Below are 15318 nucleotides of genomic sequence, written 5' to 3'. Positions count from 1 at the left end.
CATTAATTTTCAACTTTGAAAGATAGTTTAAAAAATTCATTATAGAAAAATGTTATTTATTGTAAGTTTTAGAGACAATTTACAAAAATCGTGACAAAAAAATCACTAATTATCAATTTTTAGCGACATATATAAAAAATTATCACAAAAAATATTTTTAGCGACAATTTTACTAGCACTTATTGAAAACAATAGTAAGTTGGTGTTTGATAAAATTGAAGACTGAAAATTAAGTATTGAAAACTAAATGCTGAATTTTTTAAGTTAAAAATTTGTTTGATAAAAATTTAAACGCTGAATTAAAAATAAGTTGTTTAATATGTGTAGTATAAAATTTGAAATTTTTTATTTTAAAATTATATATTTTAATTTTTATATTATGATAATGGTGGTGGTAGTAGTAGTGGTAGCAGTGGTGTGGTGGTAGTAGTCGCGATGATAGTAATAGTAAAATGATGGTGATGTTTATGACAATAATGATAATGGTGATGAAGGTGATGATAGCAGTGGTGATGGTGACGGAATGATGGTGGCGGCGATGGATGGTGGTGATAGTGATAGCGACAGTGATGGTGATATGATGGTAGTGGTAGTGGTTGTGGTCGTGGTCGTGATAGTGAGAACGGTAGCAATGGTGGTGACAGTGATGATGGCCGTGGCATGATGATAATGGTGACGATGGCATGATAGTATGGTGGTGGTAGTGATAGTAATAGTAATAATTGCAATAGTGATAATAAACTTATAATAATGAATATTGATAATTATATTTAATATTTGTAAATTTAATTAGAATTAAATAAATTTTATATGATTTAAACTTTTCTTAACTTTCAACTTATATTTTAAAAAATATTTAATTTTTTAAAGAATGTCAATTTTAATTATCAAATAAAATTAATTAATTAATTAATTATCACTTAATCAATTCACCTTTTCAAGCGTTAAATTGTTATCAACCATTCCCTAAATTCAACTATTATGAAAAGTAGTTTACCAAATTGATTGGGAATATGAAGGGAACAACGATCAGGGCTTGGGGCGATCTGGAGTGGAGGTATGAATAAAACGAATTCAGAATATAAATTCGAAAGAAGCTGCTGCGTTAGGTTGTATTTCTGAACAAGCTTCATGGCACGCCAACTACAAACATTCTGCTTACGTCTTTCTCGGAGGCATTCCCTTTGATCTCACTCAAGCCGATCTTCTTGCTGTTTTTGCACAGTAAGTCACTTTCTTTTTCTTTTTCTTTTTCTTTTATTTATGTGTGCAAGAACAAGTTAAATATGGAACTTGTAGGAAATCATGACATTGTTTGTTTTCATATTTTGTTCTAGATAGATGCTTCTTTAATCTACATGCACAGTTCAAAGATAGATGATAATTCTCACAAATTCTGCTTATACATGTTTTGGCATTGCTTTTGCCTGCTCCTTTGTCTTGCTGTTATAATGCCAAGTCATTTCTTATGTTCCAGTAATCATTCATGACTGGAATTAGTTACTTAAAAAAAAAAAAAGGGGCAAACTTCATTTTAGCCTATGGTTTGGATCATGTGCCGTTTACTCCCCTAACATTTGAAAATGATCACATAACCCTTTTGATTAGTATACTGTTAAGCCCGTTAATGAATTAATGAAAAAGACTAAAATGCCTTGTTTTTTCTCCATTTGTTTGGAAATACAAGTGCAATTTACCCCCTTGAAATTTGAAAATAAGCATATAACTCCCTTTGTCTGTCACGTGTTTCACACTTTCTATTAAATTGGACAGAATGTTTAGTGATGCACTTCAATCCATAAACCATGTCGGGGTTATGTGGTCACTTCCAAATGTTAGGGGATAAACCGCACATAACCCAAATCACAAGGGATAAATTGAAGTTTGCCCTTAAAAAAATTATGAATGGAATTAAGCCATATGAGTAACATTTTCTTTTTAGGGGAACTACAACTGTGGTGAGGTCATGGAGTGTGTGACAAGGGCTGGGTTTTTGGTGACACAACTTTTGGGAGTGGATTCAATTCAAGTGAGTTTCAACAAAAAATGAGAGAAGAATTTAATGTATAACTATAAATTTCTTGGACTAAGTTTCTTCAGGGGATATTAAAGTTATCGAGGAGCTATAAACATCGGCATGAATCTTTTTGATTTAAGGGGAGTATAAAATGGGAAAAAAATCCAAGCTTGATCACGTGCTAAGAAACTTCATGCGACTGCAGATTACAGAGGATATGTTGGAGAATAATATTTTGAATTAATGAACTTGGTCGGTTTTGTTCGATGTTTAAATTTTACTACTATCGCGGAAGATATCCTTGACAAGAGTATTTTGAGCTTGTGGCCCAAAGGCAGGAGACGTGAAACAACATCAAATTCAATTGCTTTTGGAAAGTGGATATTCTTGCTACTAATTCTTATTTTATTTATCAAAGTTCATCCTAATTGTGATTATTGCCTACCCTATTTGTGAATAATGGAGTTTGTCATTTGTTGTTGGATATTTCGGGATTTAGCTTTCTTGGAAGAAAAATATTGAAAATTGCTGTTTTTTCCTATCATTTTTTCCCTTGACAGAGTGGAATGGCGAAAAAAGATTCATGTAGCAGACCCCACCTAATTAGACACAAAACTTAGTTTGTTTTAGTTTAATAGATTCCATAGGTGAACCTTCTGTTCATAGCAGAGGGATGAGGGGGTGTTGTGCTATCATCATTATTAGTCATATCAGTCCCCGTCCAAATTTTGTTGTCGTTGACAGACTGTAAAGGGATTTCGATCGATGCCACCACTATGTGACCTTCGGCGAAAGAAGAGAATTAACTTGTTCCCTCTCCCTTTGAAGGAATCCAGCAGCTGCCTGAAGACGGAAGACTCACTGCTCGGTACCAAAGAGTCTACTTGAGCTATACAAGATTAAAATAAACTAGCAGCAGTAACCACATCAATGTTGCAAGTTGTCGTTCTTTACGCTGTAACATGATTTTATGAAATCCAAATGAGCATTCTTGCTATTGTCAAGGTATTCTAACTTCTGTTGCTTTACAAAAAATAAATAAATAAATAAAATCATTATTCAACAAAAGGTCTCAAACACCATTAATCACTGGGTCTATATCCTACCTTCTTTTTATTTCCCTAAAGCCTTAATTATTCTCCAGCACTTCTCATGTTTGAAAGCATTTATAACATTGAACTTGGAAGTTGGATCTCTCTTCTAATAGCTCAGTGGTGCCTGTAGTTTCATGTGTGTAGTAGATATGTCGCTCTAAGTTGATTTCCATTCAGTGTGGGGATTGTTCATACTCAAAGTAGCCCTGTGTACCGTTCTGTCCTATTTGCAGCACTAATTAAAAACTGCAGATATGTGAAAAATGAGAATTTCAACTTAAATTTAGGTTATAGGTTTTGAAAATAATTGGCTTATTTCAAATATCAAATCATAGGCCCGTAAGTTTCTTTTATTAGTTCTTGTTACACAGTAGTGTGAAACTTGTAACATAATGTTTATTTATGTATGAGAAATAATGGGTTTCATAGCTTGCATTAACTACTATTCTTTCTGATTTTTATGGTGCCATTCTTTTCCACATATATTCATCTGCTTTTATCTTGTTATGTTTTATTTTGTTTTTATTTTTGTTTTGTTCTCATCACTGGAATCTGCTGTCTGATTGAGTAATTTACAGATATGGAGAGATTGTTGATGTTAATCTTGTCAGAGATGAAGGCACTGGTAAATAAAAAGGTTTTGCTTTCATTGCATATGAGGATCAAAGAAATACAAATCTTGCTGTTGGTCTCTCTCTCTCTCTCTCTAGCTATATCAATTTGACTATAAGAAAATATTTGCTTATATAGGCCACGTTTGGGAAGTGGCTATTTTAGTTTTTGGCTATTTTAGTAGGCTAAAATTTTTGTGTTTGGGAAGATGATTGGATTTTTTTGTGGTTGGATGTGATGTTTGTGAGAGAAAAAGTGAAATGATTATGGATTTTATGTGATATTTTGTCTTATTAGCTATTTTAGCCTATTTTGTCTTTTTGTGGTTTTTAGCCTAAACTAGGCTATTTTTTTTCTTCCCAAACACCCCCATAAGTTTCTTACGAATGTCACAATTGAAAATATTCCCTATTGTTTGCTAAGTTGTAATACCATTGCTTATTGTTTGATATACCTAACAGACAATCTGAATGGAGCTCAAGTTCTCGGTCAAATCATTAGGGTTGATCATGTTACTAACTATAAAAAGAAAGAAGAAGAAGATGAAGAAATAGAGCGGCAAAAGATGGAAGCACAAGGAGTGTGCCGTGTTTTTCAAAGAGGCGAATGTAACCGTGGAGCTGGATGCAAATTTTCCCATGATGAACAAGTAAGATTGATGATTCTCTTTAGAAGCACCATAGCCATTTTATGTCTTTTCTTGCTTACAAGGTATAGAATATCTTAGTTGGTCAATTTCTTTGCTTTCAAAATTGTAAGTTATAGCCCTAATAACATTAGGAGAGCCCAATAGCATATAATACAACTGTAATCTTTCTATTAAGGGAAGTTGAGTTTTAGTGAATTTGTGATTGTGCAGCTCGTTAGAAAGTCTAGGTAGAATTTTTAAGAGTTTTCTTCTCCTGTATCATTTTTCTCCTCCTCTTTCAAGAAGTCACTATTTGGGTGCTATTCACAGTCCTTGTACCCAGAACCCTAACCTATCTTTTGTTTTTGTTTTTCCTTATTAATCAGCAACTAAGACAATTGTATTAGAGAACATGTCGAGGGGGCAGAACCTTTCTACAATCAAGGAAAAAGAAAAAGGAAAATAGAAGATGCCAGAGATGGTTCCAAAAACCCTACATCAAACCATAGAAAACCACCCCCAACTGCAAGTAATATCAATAAAGTTCTAACTTCTCGAAAGGTTCCTTCTTGGGGTCTGACATAGATTTTCATTTAGCTTCACCAGCTTTACCAATTATCACCACAGAAGTAAAAATACATCTCCTCTCCTAAAACTTCTTAAAATCTTCCATAAAGACAAAGAAAACACTGACAGACTTTCTTGGGTTTCTCACAAAATGTCCCAGCCAATGGCCCATGTTCATCAATATTCTATCAACTCTAACCCATTCCCTTACCTTTGGCCATTTGAGTGAATTAATCTTATGTCAACTAAATTTCTTTGATAGCCAGTGTGGGATGATTCATAATTTTTTATGTAAATGTCATGTTGTTGTTGGGATTTTGGAAGGCTTAGCTTTAGATTGTCTTCCTATTCATGATTGCCACATTACCAGTAATTGTGAATGAAATCTTTCTATTTTGTTATAATCTGATTGCATGAATCATTAACTATTGTGGCATGTACATGACATGAGACGTGATGGTTGCTTCATATTTTTGTTCTCAATAGATTTTTAACTATATTTCTGTATTTCATGTGTAAAAGATCATTTCCCATTGTTTGGGGAATGTATACTATTCCCAGGGTGTTAAACAAAAATGATAATTGTGCGTATATGCCTACATACGTACGTACATGCAAATGTATTTAGGTGTCAACTGTTATGCAACTTTAATTCCAAATTGGACCCTATCAATACCTAATTGGTAAAGAAACTTTTGCCCTTTGTGGATACAATTGTACATGTGTTAGTAGTTTAAACAATCTGTGTGTTTGTAATGCCCGAATGCATCTGCATCTCAATGCCAACCCAGTGATCTGGGTTATTCAACTATGATTGATTACTCAATAGTTCAATTAAAAAATTCTTATGGATCTTACACGTAATTGTTGAAGCATGTGTGAAGGTAGAGTCACACATTGGATAAAAATTAAAAGAGATAGGTCTTAATATATATAAGATAGGCTCTCCACTTATAGGCTTGAGCTTTTAAGTGGGTATAAGTTCCAAATAATGTGTGTCGGGCCTTGATGTGTTATTTGTGGACTCTAGAGTTTCTTCTTAATGGATTGGGCCGGTATTGTTGTGTGCTTATGGGCTCTTGGTATCAGAGCTAATGGCAGACGATCAATGGGCGAACTCTCCTGGAGCATCGATGTTGGTGGACTTGGGCTTGCATGGAGACTCTCAATGGAGCAAGAAAAATACATGATTAACTCTTGATGGAGCAAAGAAAATTCTTGGTACACGTGGAAAGGTTGGACTGCGATAAGGTGGCTCTCAATGGAGTATGGTGAATCATGATGGAGTGTGTGCGGATGGCCCAAGTTAGACTCAATGTTGGAGAGTTATAGATCAAGATTAAGGGGGAGTGTGAAACGATCTACGATGAACTTACTAATAATAGATCAAGATTTGAGGGGGAGTTAGGAGATGATCGATGTTTGGTTCACACATGATGGGGAGCATGTGTGAAGGTAGAGTCCCACATCGAATAAAAAATAAAAGAGATAGGTCTTAACATACATAAGATGGGCTCACCACTTAGAGGATTAAGCTTTTAAGTGGGTATGAGTTCCAAATGGATTTTTTTTTTAAAGTTGAAATAAATTGATTTATTTTTTTTCAGGTAATTTGCATTACTTATTGTTCTTATGTAAAAAAATTATTATTTTATCTTTTCTTAATCATATATTATTCTCAAATTTTAATTTTTATCTTTGAGACATTAAACTTCTAGTCGATTCATATTAAAAAAAAAAAAACACACATTAATGTTTCTTACATAACCAAACCAAGCATTGAGTCTCATGAAATGAGGTCGGCTACATGAATCATTCTTCTCTACTCAACTCTATTCAAGGCCATTTCGTTAGTTAAACTAAGAAGATTTATATCTCTATTTGCTACACTACTCCACGTCAACTTACGTCTACCCTTTCCCCTAACACTATCATCTACCGTCATTGTATTGTATCTCTTCACTACTGCCTCTGTTGGTGTCCGTTGTATATGACTAAACCATCTCAATCTATTATCTCTTAATTTATTTTCTATCGGAACTATTCTTACTTATTCTCGAATATACTCTTTCGTAACTATGTCTTTCTAGTCTTGCCACACATCCACTTTAGCATCTTCATCTCAGCAACACTCATCTTATCTTCATGTTTGTTTCTTAATTGTCCAACATTCCGTCCCATACAATATTGCTAGTCTAATAGCCGTTCTATAAAACTTCCCTTTTTGGATACTCATTTATCGCACAGTACTCCAAACGCACTCCTCCACTTAAGCTACTCCGCCTTAATTCTGTGGACCACATCCTCTCCAATCTCCCAAGTCGTTGTGACAATCGATCCTAAATAACAAAAATGGTCACTCTTAGATAGTTCTTGGTTCTCAATCTTCACTTTTCCTCTGCTTCCATTATGACTGTTACTAAAATTACGCTCCATATACTCTATCTTAGTTATGCTTATCCTAACTATTTTAAATTCAAGTGTTTTTCTCTAAATTTTTAACTTAGGCCTCGTTTGGGAACCCTCCCATTTAGTCAAAAAGTCAAAAAGTTACTAAATTAGCCAAAAAGCCAACAACCCATACCAAAAAGTCAAAGATTCTCTTCTCTCTACTTTTTGCACATCTTTTCGTAAAAAGTCAAATAGTCATCACAAACATACTAGTTTTTTTTAGCTCATATTTTAGCCAAATAGCTAAAAAATTACTAAATTAGCATGTTCCCAAACGAGGTCTTAGTATTAACTCCTCCTCTAGTCTTATCTACTAAGACGATATCATCTGCAAAAAATATACACTATGGCACATCATCCTGAATATTGCGCCTCAATTCATCCATAGCTAAAGCGAAAAGATAAGGACTTAAGGTTGATCTTTGGTGTAACCCTACAGTAATTGGAAATTCATTTGTCTCTCCAGTAGGCGATCTAATAATAATCACCACATGTTCAGACATATCCCTAATCACATCAATATAACATTTTGTCATCCCTTTCTTCTTTAACACCCACTAGATGATATCCCGATGCACTCTATCATATGCTTTAAAAAAATTAAAGAATAAATATTAAAGAAAAAAAAAATCTTACATTTATTGAGGTTTCTAACAATTAAACCAAACTCATTTATTATCAACATTTATCTTAAAATAATGCTATATGCACCAACTAGTGTTCCAATTGATGATGTAACATAATTTATGATGTTTTTGCTATTTGTAATTTGTAATTTGTATAATGAGTGGGGTCAATAATAATGTCATAACTAGTGTTGGTACACTAGTTAGTATAGTATATTAATTGGTGTATGTAGCACCATCATTTATCTTAACCTTAAATGTACTAAATTTAATTTGTCCTATTAAATATATATGAAATTCTTAAGTTTGGCATCATCAAAAAAATCAAAAAGCCAAAAAGTCACTAAAAAAATAAAAAAGTCCATACTATTTACCACTTTTTGGAGGGAAAAGTGTCCATTGAAAAAAAATTTAAAAAAAAGAAAAAAGAAAAGAAGTGCAAAACAGCGCTGCACAACACTGTGCAGCCACACATCCCAAGTAGTTTGATAACGTGACACACTTCTAAGCCACACATGCCATAAATAAAAAAATAAAATAAAAAAAATTGAAAAGGGACAGCAAGTACACTGCATAGTCCAGGTGCTTGTGTCAGCGAGGATAATATGGTAATTTTATAATTTTATACAATATTTTAATCCACATTTTTTCATAAAAAGTCAAAAAGTTAACCCAAACATCTATATTTTTTTCCTCTACTTTTTAGTCCAAAAAACAAAAAGTACACTTATTTAGGACACCCCAAACAACCCCTACTCTATTTTTTCCACAACAAGTTTTTGAACTTTTATAAACAAAAAATAAAATAAAAATTCAACCATTAATGAAGGTGAGAAATTAATTTTGTCATACTTTAATTTAATAAAAATAGTTTAAATGAGATAAATAAAGATAGAAAAATAAATTTTAAGTATCATACATGACAAATTAATTGAGTATTTTATTATTCTCAAATAATTTTTCCATTTAAGTAAAGATTATTTTAATTTTAGGTGTAAGAAATGATAAATTGTTTGAATTGTTTAATATTCTCAAATGATTTCTTGATCCTTCATTTCTTATTAGCTAATTTTAATTTATTGTGAGGCAATTAGATTTTTTTTACTTCTATATTTATTTATTTTTTTTATTTTTTTAATCAGGTAAGAAATATTAACTTGCTTTTTTAAATATCCATCGACTAAAAGTTTAATGATTCAAAGATAAAAATTAAAATTTAATAATAATATATGATTAAGAACAGATAATTTTAGAGAGATTGTTTATTTTTAAGTATTTAATTAATAAAAATTAATTTTTTTTTCTTTTTTATTAAAAGATTTAATAATGTCTTAACAATTTAAAGAATTTATTTAATATTGCATGAAATTTAACAATTTTATTAAATAATGCTAAAATATGTATGAGTCTTTGATAATATATATGTAAAATGTCAAGGGAGTTGAGTAAAATATCTCGTTTGAATAGATAAGGTAACTAATGAGCAATATTTTAATTTTTGGCATTATAGCCTAAAACATTAGTATGACATCAGCAAATTCTGTTAAATAGTTTAACAGTGGGGGAATCTTAATAGTAGTTTCAAAAGTATGAAAAGTTAATGTAATTATTGAAATTATAAGAGAAGTTCTGCAATTGTTAAAAACCTCAAGGAAGTAAGTGTAATTTACCCAAAGATTTATATATTTTCTGTTGTTTGGAAATGAAGAACTACCCCAGGTTGTTCATATGATGACAAAATTGTTTTTAATTAATTAACCCAATCTAAAGGCACATTAATTTTTTTAATTCGTTTGAAAATTGATTATTTTAATTAATTTTTTTTATAAGAGTGTGGGGATATATTTTCTGAGTACCAACACATGGCCAAGGTGACGCCGATGTGTCAGCCGAGGTACCACGTGTCCTGGTCGTGACGCCGAGGTGATCTCGGCAAGGTCGAGGTTATCTCCGAAGATATCGGAATCCGAGATAAGCGGATAAGGGACAAGAGTCCTAGAATAAAGAGGAGACTTAGTTAAGATGAGGAAAAAACTCTTAGGGAGTTTATCTTCATCTCTTGAAGAGTCCAAAGTAGGTACTGAATTGGAGTCCATAGAAGTCAAGCCTCTAGTGGACCTAGGATTGAGTAAACTATAAAAGAGAGGCACCTCCGTGGGTCTAAGGTACGCAATTTTATACTTTGAACAGTGAGTTTAGCACTTGATTATCTTTGAGAGATATACTGACTTGATCGTCGGAGTGCCCTCGAGTGGAAGAACCACCACCGGAGCCTTTTCTTTCTGTTACAGGTTAGCTGAAACCATCTATTCTGTCGGTGCTCTCCAGCTGGTTACTAAGCGGGTAGTGTGGTCAGAAAATCACCCACACAATTTGGCGCTATCTGTGGGAACTTAGAAGAATAGATGGCCAGTAACGGATAGAAGGAAAACATTGGGGGCGACTCTCCTGCTGGGAGTGGCAGACCAATTGACCTTGATGTTGAAGGAGACAACCACAATGCAGAAACTCATGACCAGGGCCACAGGGAGAAAGACGTCGGTCAGGAGGGCGACACTTCGAAGAAGACAAACCAAGGCAAGTACTATAACGAAGATAACCTTCAGGTATGGAGGGATAGGTGCCTACGGAGGGATGAGGAAGTAAAAGAATTGGCAAACAAGTTGGCAGACCTACAGTCGGTCGTCAACTTCATGATGCAAAACAATGTCATGCAGCCACCATACCCGCTGCAGGACACGCCGATGCCAGCAGCTAATACCCAGAAGGGAGGAAGAAGAACAATCCGCGAAGTCCCTCAGCACACCAGGAGCGGAAGGCACTCTCACCGACCTTCCAAGGAAGTCGGACGAGAGGAGTCCCGAAGAACGTATCACAAGAAGGACCCAGAGCCCAAAGAACATCGACATGTTTAAGGGCAGGCGCTCTGCTTTGACACAACACATGGAGAGAGATCAAAACGAGCCCACCACGAGGCCGAAAGTAGTGTGCCGACGAGATTGAAGTCCAGAGATAGCCGAGCTCCAAGGAGGAGCAAAGAAGACTTGAGAGATTACCTCAAGAGGAAGCAACAGAATGCTGAAGCCGAGGTAACTTCCTCGGTTAAGCCGAGGACACCATTCTCGGTGGAACTGGACAAATTTGAAGCACCAAAGAGATTCAGTATGCCGAGGTTCCAGATATATGATGGTAAGTCAGATCCCAACTTTCACGTTGGACTATACCTGAATTCAATAGCGTTATATAGTGGGAACAAGCCGTTGCTCTGCAAAGTATTTTCCTCATCCTTCGGGGAAATTGCATCAGATTGGTTCCATAAACTACCAAAGAGAAGCGTAAAACCTTGGGAAGGCCTGGCCGAGATGTTTGTGGCCAGGTTTGTGACAAATAAACTACAGTCCTTAAGGGTCGACGCACTGATGGCTTTAAAAATCACCAAGGATGAAGGCCTTAGGGCCTACGCAAAAAGGTACTACGAGGTGTTCAATTGAATACCTGATTGCAACTAAGAGGTGGCGGTCGTATCCTTCAAGAACGGCCTGAAAGATGACTGCCCACTACGGAAGTCTTTGGCAAAGACATTGCCAAAAAGCATGGAAGAACTCATGGCGAGAATCGAGAAGTACGCCAGAGCCGAGGAGGATGCGTCGGGAAATAAAGAAACAAAACAGGAGAAAGGAAACGGCTTGCCGAAGCGAAGCCGAGGTAACAATGGACCGACCAAACAATAAACGGAATTGAGAGCTAAACAAGCAGTAACGACTGTGTTCCGAATCTCGGTCCACAAAGTCCTGGAGCAAATACGAAACCAACCCTACTTCAGAGCACCAGCAAGGGTACCAGGGGAATTTATGGGAAGAAACGTTGGTAGGCGTTGTACTTACCACAATGAAGAAGGGCACCCAACTCAAGGTTGCAGAGCCCTAAAAGCACACTTAGAAGACTTGGTAAGGCAAGGCCATTTGAGAGACCTTGTTGATGAGGCCAGGACAAGAGAAAAACAGGCAACATTGCCTCAAGCACCAGCAGCTCCGTCTCCCCCAGCACAGCAACCGCAGGCAGGAGGACCACGGGTGGTTAATGTAATTCACTCAAAGGTGAACGAAAACGACATACGAGGGGAGACCCAGAAGGTAAAACACCTACAGCACGTGAACCAAGTTGGACATAAAAGACCTCGGCCTGAAGAATGCCAGGGACCGACGATTGCCTTTACTGAAGCCGACCTAGAGATGGTCCAGCTTCCACATAATGATGCCTTGGTAGTATCCTTCCAGGTTGGGGAGTGCCAAGTGAAACGCATCCTAATTGATCAAGGCAGCTCTTGCAACATCATGTATGTTAGATGTTACAAAGAGCTAGGCCTTCATCCTGATGACTTGGAGCAATCCAATAGACCGATGGTCGGCTTCAATGGAACGCCGACGTGGCCATTAGGCGCAACAAGCTTGGAAGTACAAGCTGGCACTAAGAAGATCAGTACAGAATTCATAGTGATTGACACACCTTCGCCATACAACATCATCTTGGAAAGGCCATGGTTGTATGTAATGGGGGCAGTTCCCTCGACATTGCATCAACTATTGCGGTTTCCAACAGAGCATGGGATTGAAGAAGTCAGAGGAGATCAACTGCAGGCAAAGAATTGCTCTATGGCAGCAATGAAATCCACCTACAACATTCGAGAGCCAGAAAAGATAGAAATTGAAGATGAGGACGTAGAAGTCCTAGAAGACGTCGGCAAAGAACCAACCGAGAAGAGTGAAGAGGCGCTAAAGAAAATCCTCGTCCAGGATGGGGATGAAGAATACTTTTTTCTTCTCGGCTCGGGCTTAGCCGAAGAAGAGGAAAAAGAGTTGGAGACTTTTTTAAGAACCAACATTAAGGTGTTCGCCTGGACACCTTACAAAATGCCTGGCATCGACCCCGAGGTCACTTGCCATAGACTGAATGTCGACCGGTCGGCAAAACCTGTGATTCAATGAGCCAGAAGACCGACGTTGATGCACGTCGAAGCAGTAGAGGAAGAAGTGGACAGACTTCTGGAGGCCAGGGCCATCCGAGAAGTTCATTACCTGACATGGCTATCCAACACAGTAGTAGTAAAGAAGAAGAACGGTAAATGGAGGGTCTGCGTAGATTTTACAAGCCTAAACAAAGCTTGTCCCAAAGACAGCTTTCCTCTACCCAAGATTGACTAGTTGGTAGACGCCACATCTGGACATGGAAGGATGAGCTTCCTGGACGCTTACAGAGGATACCACCAGATAGCCATGTACCCCCCAGACGAGGAGAAGACAGCGTTTATCACCCCGAAAGGGCTGTATTGTTATAAGGTAATGCATTTTGGGTTGAAAAACGCAAGAGCAACTTACCAAAGGTTGGTAACCAAGATGTTCAAAAACCTGATTGGCCAAACAGTAGAAGTCTACATTGACGACATGGTCGTGAAGACCAAAGAACCTAAGGGCCATCTTGTCGACCTAAAAGAGGTCTTTGATATACTCAAAACATACCGGCTCCGACTCAACGCATCAAAATGCGCATTTGGGTTGGATCAGGTAAGTTTCTGGGGTACCTGGTAACAAGAAAGGGCATTGAGGCCAGCCCAGATCAAATCAAGGCCATCCTAGAGTTGAAGAGCCCGACATCGGCAAAACAGGTACAGATGCTTACTGGAAGGGCCGCAGCCCTAAACAGGTTCATAAGCCGAAGCTCAGACAAATGTAAACCTTTCTTCAACTTGGTAAAAAAGGCCACGGACTTCCTATGGACTGAGGAATGTGAGGCCGCCTTGGCCGACCTAAAGAAATATCTGATCACGGCTCCAGTCCTCTCAACACCTGAACCTGGAGAAGAACTGTTTTTGTACTTAGCCGTTTCAGAACACGCAATAAGTGCGGTATTAATTCGTGAAGAAATAGGGGAGCAAAAGGTTGTTTACTACGTAAGCAAAACCTTAGCCGATGCAGAAACAAGGTATCTACCCTTGGAAAAATTGGCACTGGCCTTAGTAATGGCTTCAAAGAAGCTGAACCATTACTTTCAAGCGCATAAGATTATAGTGCTAACAGAGCACCCACTGAAGTCCTTGTTACAACAAGGAAACTTAACTGGAAGAATAGCAAGATGGGTAGTGGCCTTGGGCCAGTATGACCTGGAGTTCAGGCCGAGAACAGCAATTAAGGGACAAGTTTTGGCCGACTTCGTGGCCGAATTCACGTTAGAATCCATCGAACATCGGGCTCCGTTGAGCCAAGATGAACGATGTCCAAGCAAACAAGGAGAAGCCCAGCCAAAGGCAAAAGAACAAGGAAAGGAAAAACTCAGACCCTGCAGCATATACATCGACGACTCCTTTCGCCTGTTTGTCGATGGGAGCTCAAACCGGCAAGGAGCGGGGGCAGGAGTAGTGTTAATATCTCCTGATGGGGACATATTGGAACAATCTATTCGATTAGGGTTCAAGGCCTCAAACAATGAGGCAGAATACGAAGCATTGATTGCAGGACTAAAGCTGGCAGTGGCGGCAGAAGCAGATGAGGTAATAATTTTTTGTGATTCACAACTTATAGTAAATCAAGCAACATGAGAGTTTGCAACCCGAGATGAGATGATGTCGGCATACGCAAAGGAAGTCATCAGGCTGGCAGCCTTGTTTCGCAACTGCCGACTTCTTCAAGTCAGCCGAGATGATAATAACCACGCCGAAGCGTTGGCCAACTTGGCAAGCTCAATGCAAACTGGAAAAACAAGAACAATAATGATTGACTATCTGTCAAACCTGAGCATAGAACAGCCAATCACAGAGCAAGAAGCAATGTGTGTGGACTTGAGACCAAGCTGGATGGATGCAATTGTTGCATTCCTGAAAGAGGGAAAGCTGCCAGAAGACCATAAGGAGGCACACAAAGTCAGATTGAAGTCGACAAGATTCAATCTAATAGCGGACGGACATCTCTACAGAAGGTCCTTCACTGGACCCCTTTTAAGGTGCGTACACCTTTTGCAGGTTGAAGATTTTCTATACGAAATTCATGAAGGGATTTGTGGAAGCCACGCTGGGGGCAGATCACTAGCTCATAGGGCCATTACCCAGGGGTATTGGTGGCCCTACATGCAAAAAGACGTAGAAGCCTACGTGAAGAAGTGTGAACAATGCCAAAGGTTCGCACCTTTGATACACCAGCCAGCTACTGACCTGAACCCTGTATCCAGTCCTTGGCCATTTGCCCAATGGGGCATGGATCTCGTTGGGCAATTGCCCCAAGCAATTGGACAAATGAAGTACTTGCTGGTAGCAACAGACTACTTCACAAAGTG

The 15318-nt window shown here is 37.5% G+C and overlaps 1 protein-coding gene across 15 annotated transcripts in view; it reads left to right on the top strand.

Annotated features, from left to right (window-relative positions):
- The first annotated feature begins 949 nt into the window (after positions 1 to 949).
- LOC114323202 (putative LRR receptor-like serine/threonine-protein kinase At3g47570) overlaps positions 950 to 15318 on the top strand; it is a 35716-nt gene continuing 21347 nt past the window's right edge. For 3 of the 15 annotated variants that reach the window (XM_028270732.2, XM_082916293.1, XM_082916297.1), the window contains exons 1-3: positions 958 to 1224; positions 3690 to 3795; positions 4185 to 4372. In XM_028270732.2, coding sequence (XP_028126533.2) covers positions 4362 to 4372 — 11 coding nt within the window. In that variant the 5' untranslated portion in view covers positions 958 to 1224; positions 3690 to 3795; positions 4185 to 4361. Of the gene's footprint in view, positions 1225 to 2577; positions 3023 to 3689; positions 3800 to 4184; positions 4582 to 4737; positions 5323 to 15318 lie in introns of those variants that run through there. The other 12 variants (XM_082916296.1, XM_082916294.1, XR_014362135.1 and 9 more) reach the window with 10 other exon arrangements.

The sequence above is a fragment of the Camellia sinensis genome, chromosome 2 (assembly GCF_055761805.1).
Source record: "Camellia sinensis isolate YWXY chromosome 2, ASM5576180v1, whole genome shotgun sequence".
In the NCBI taxonomy this organism is placed as follows: domain Eukaryota; kingdom Viridiplantae; phylum Streptophyta; class Magnoliopsida; order Ericales; family Theaceae; genus Camellia; species Camellia sinensis.
Note: the sequence above shows the minus strand (reverse complement) of the source record. Positions and strands in the feature narration are given on the sequence as shown.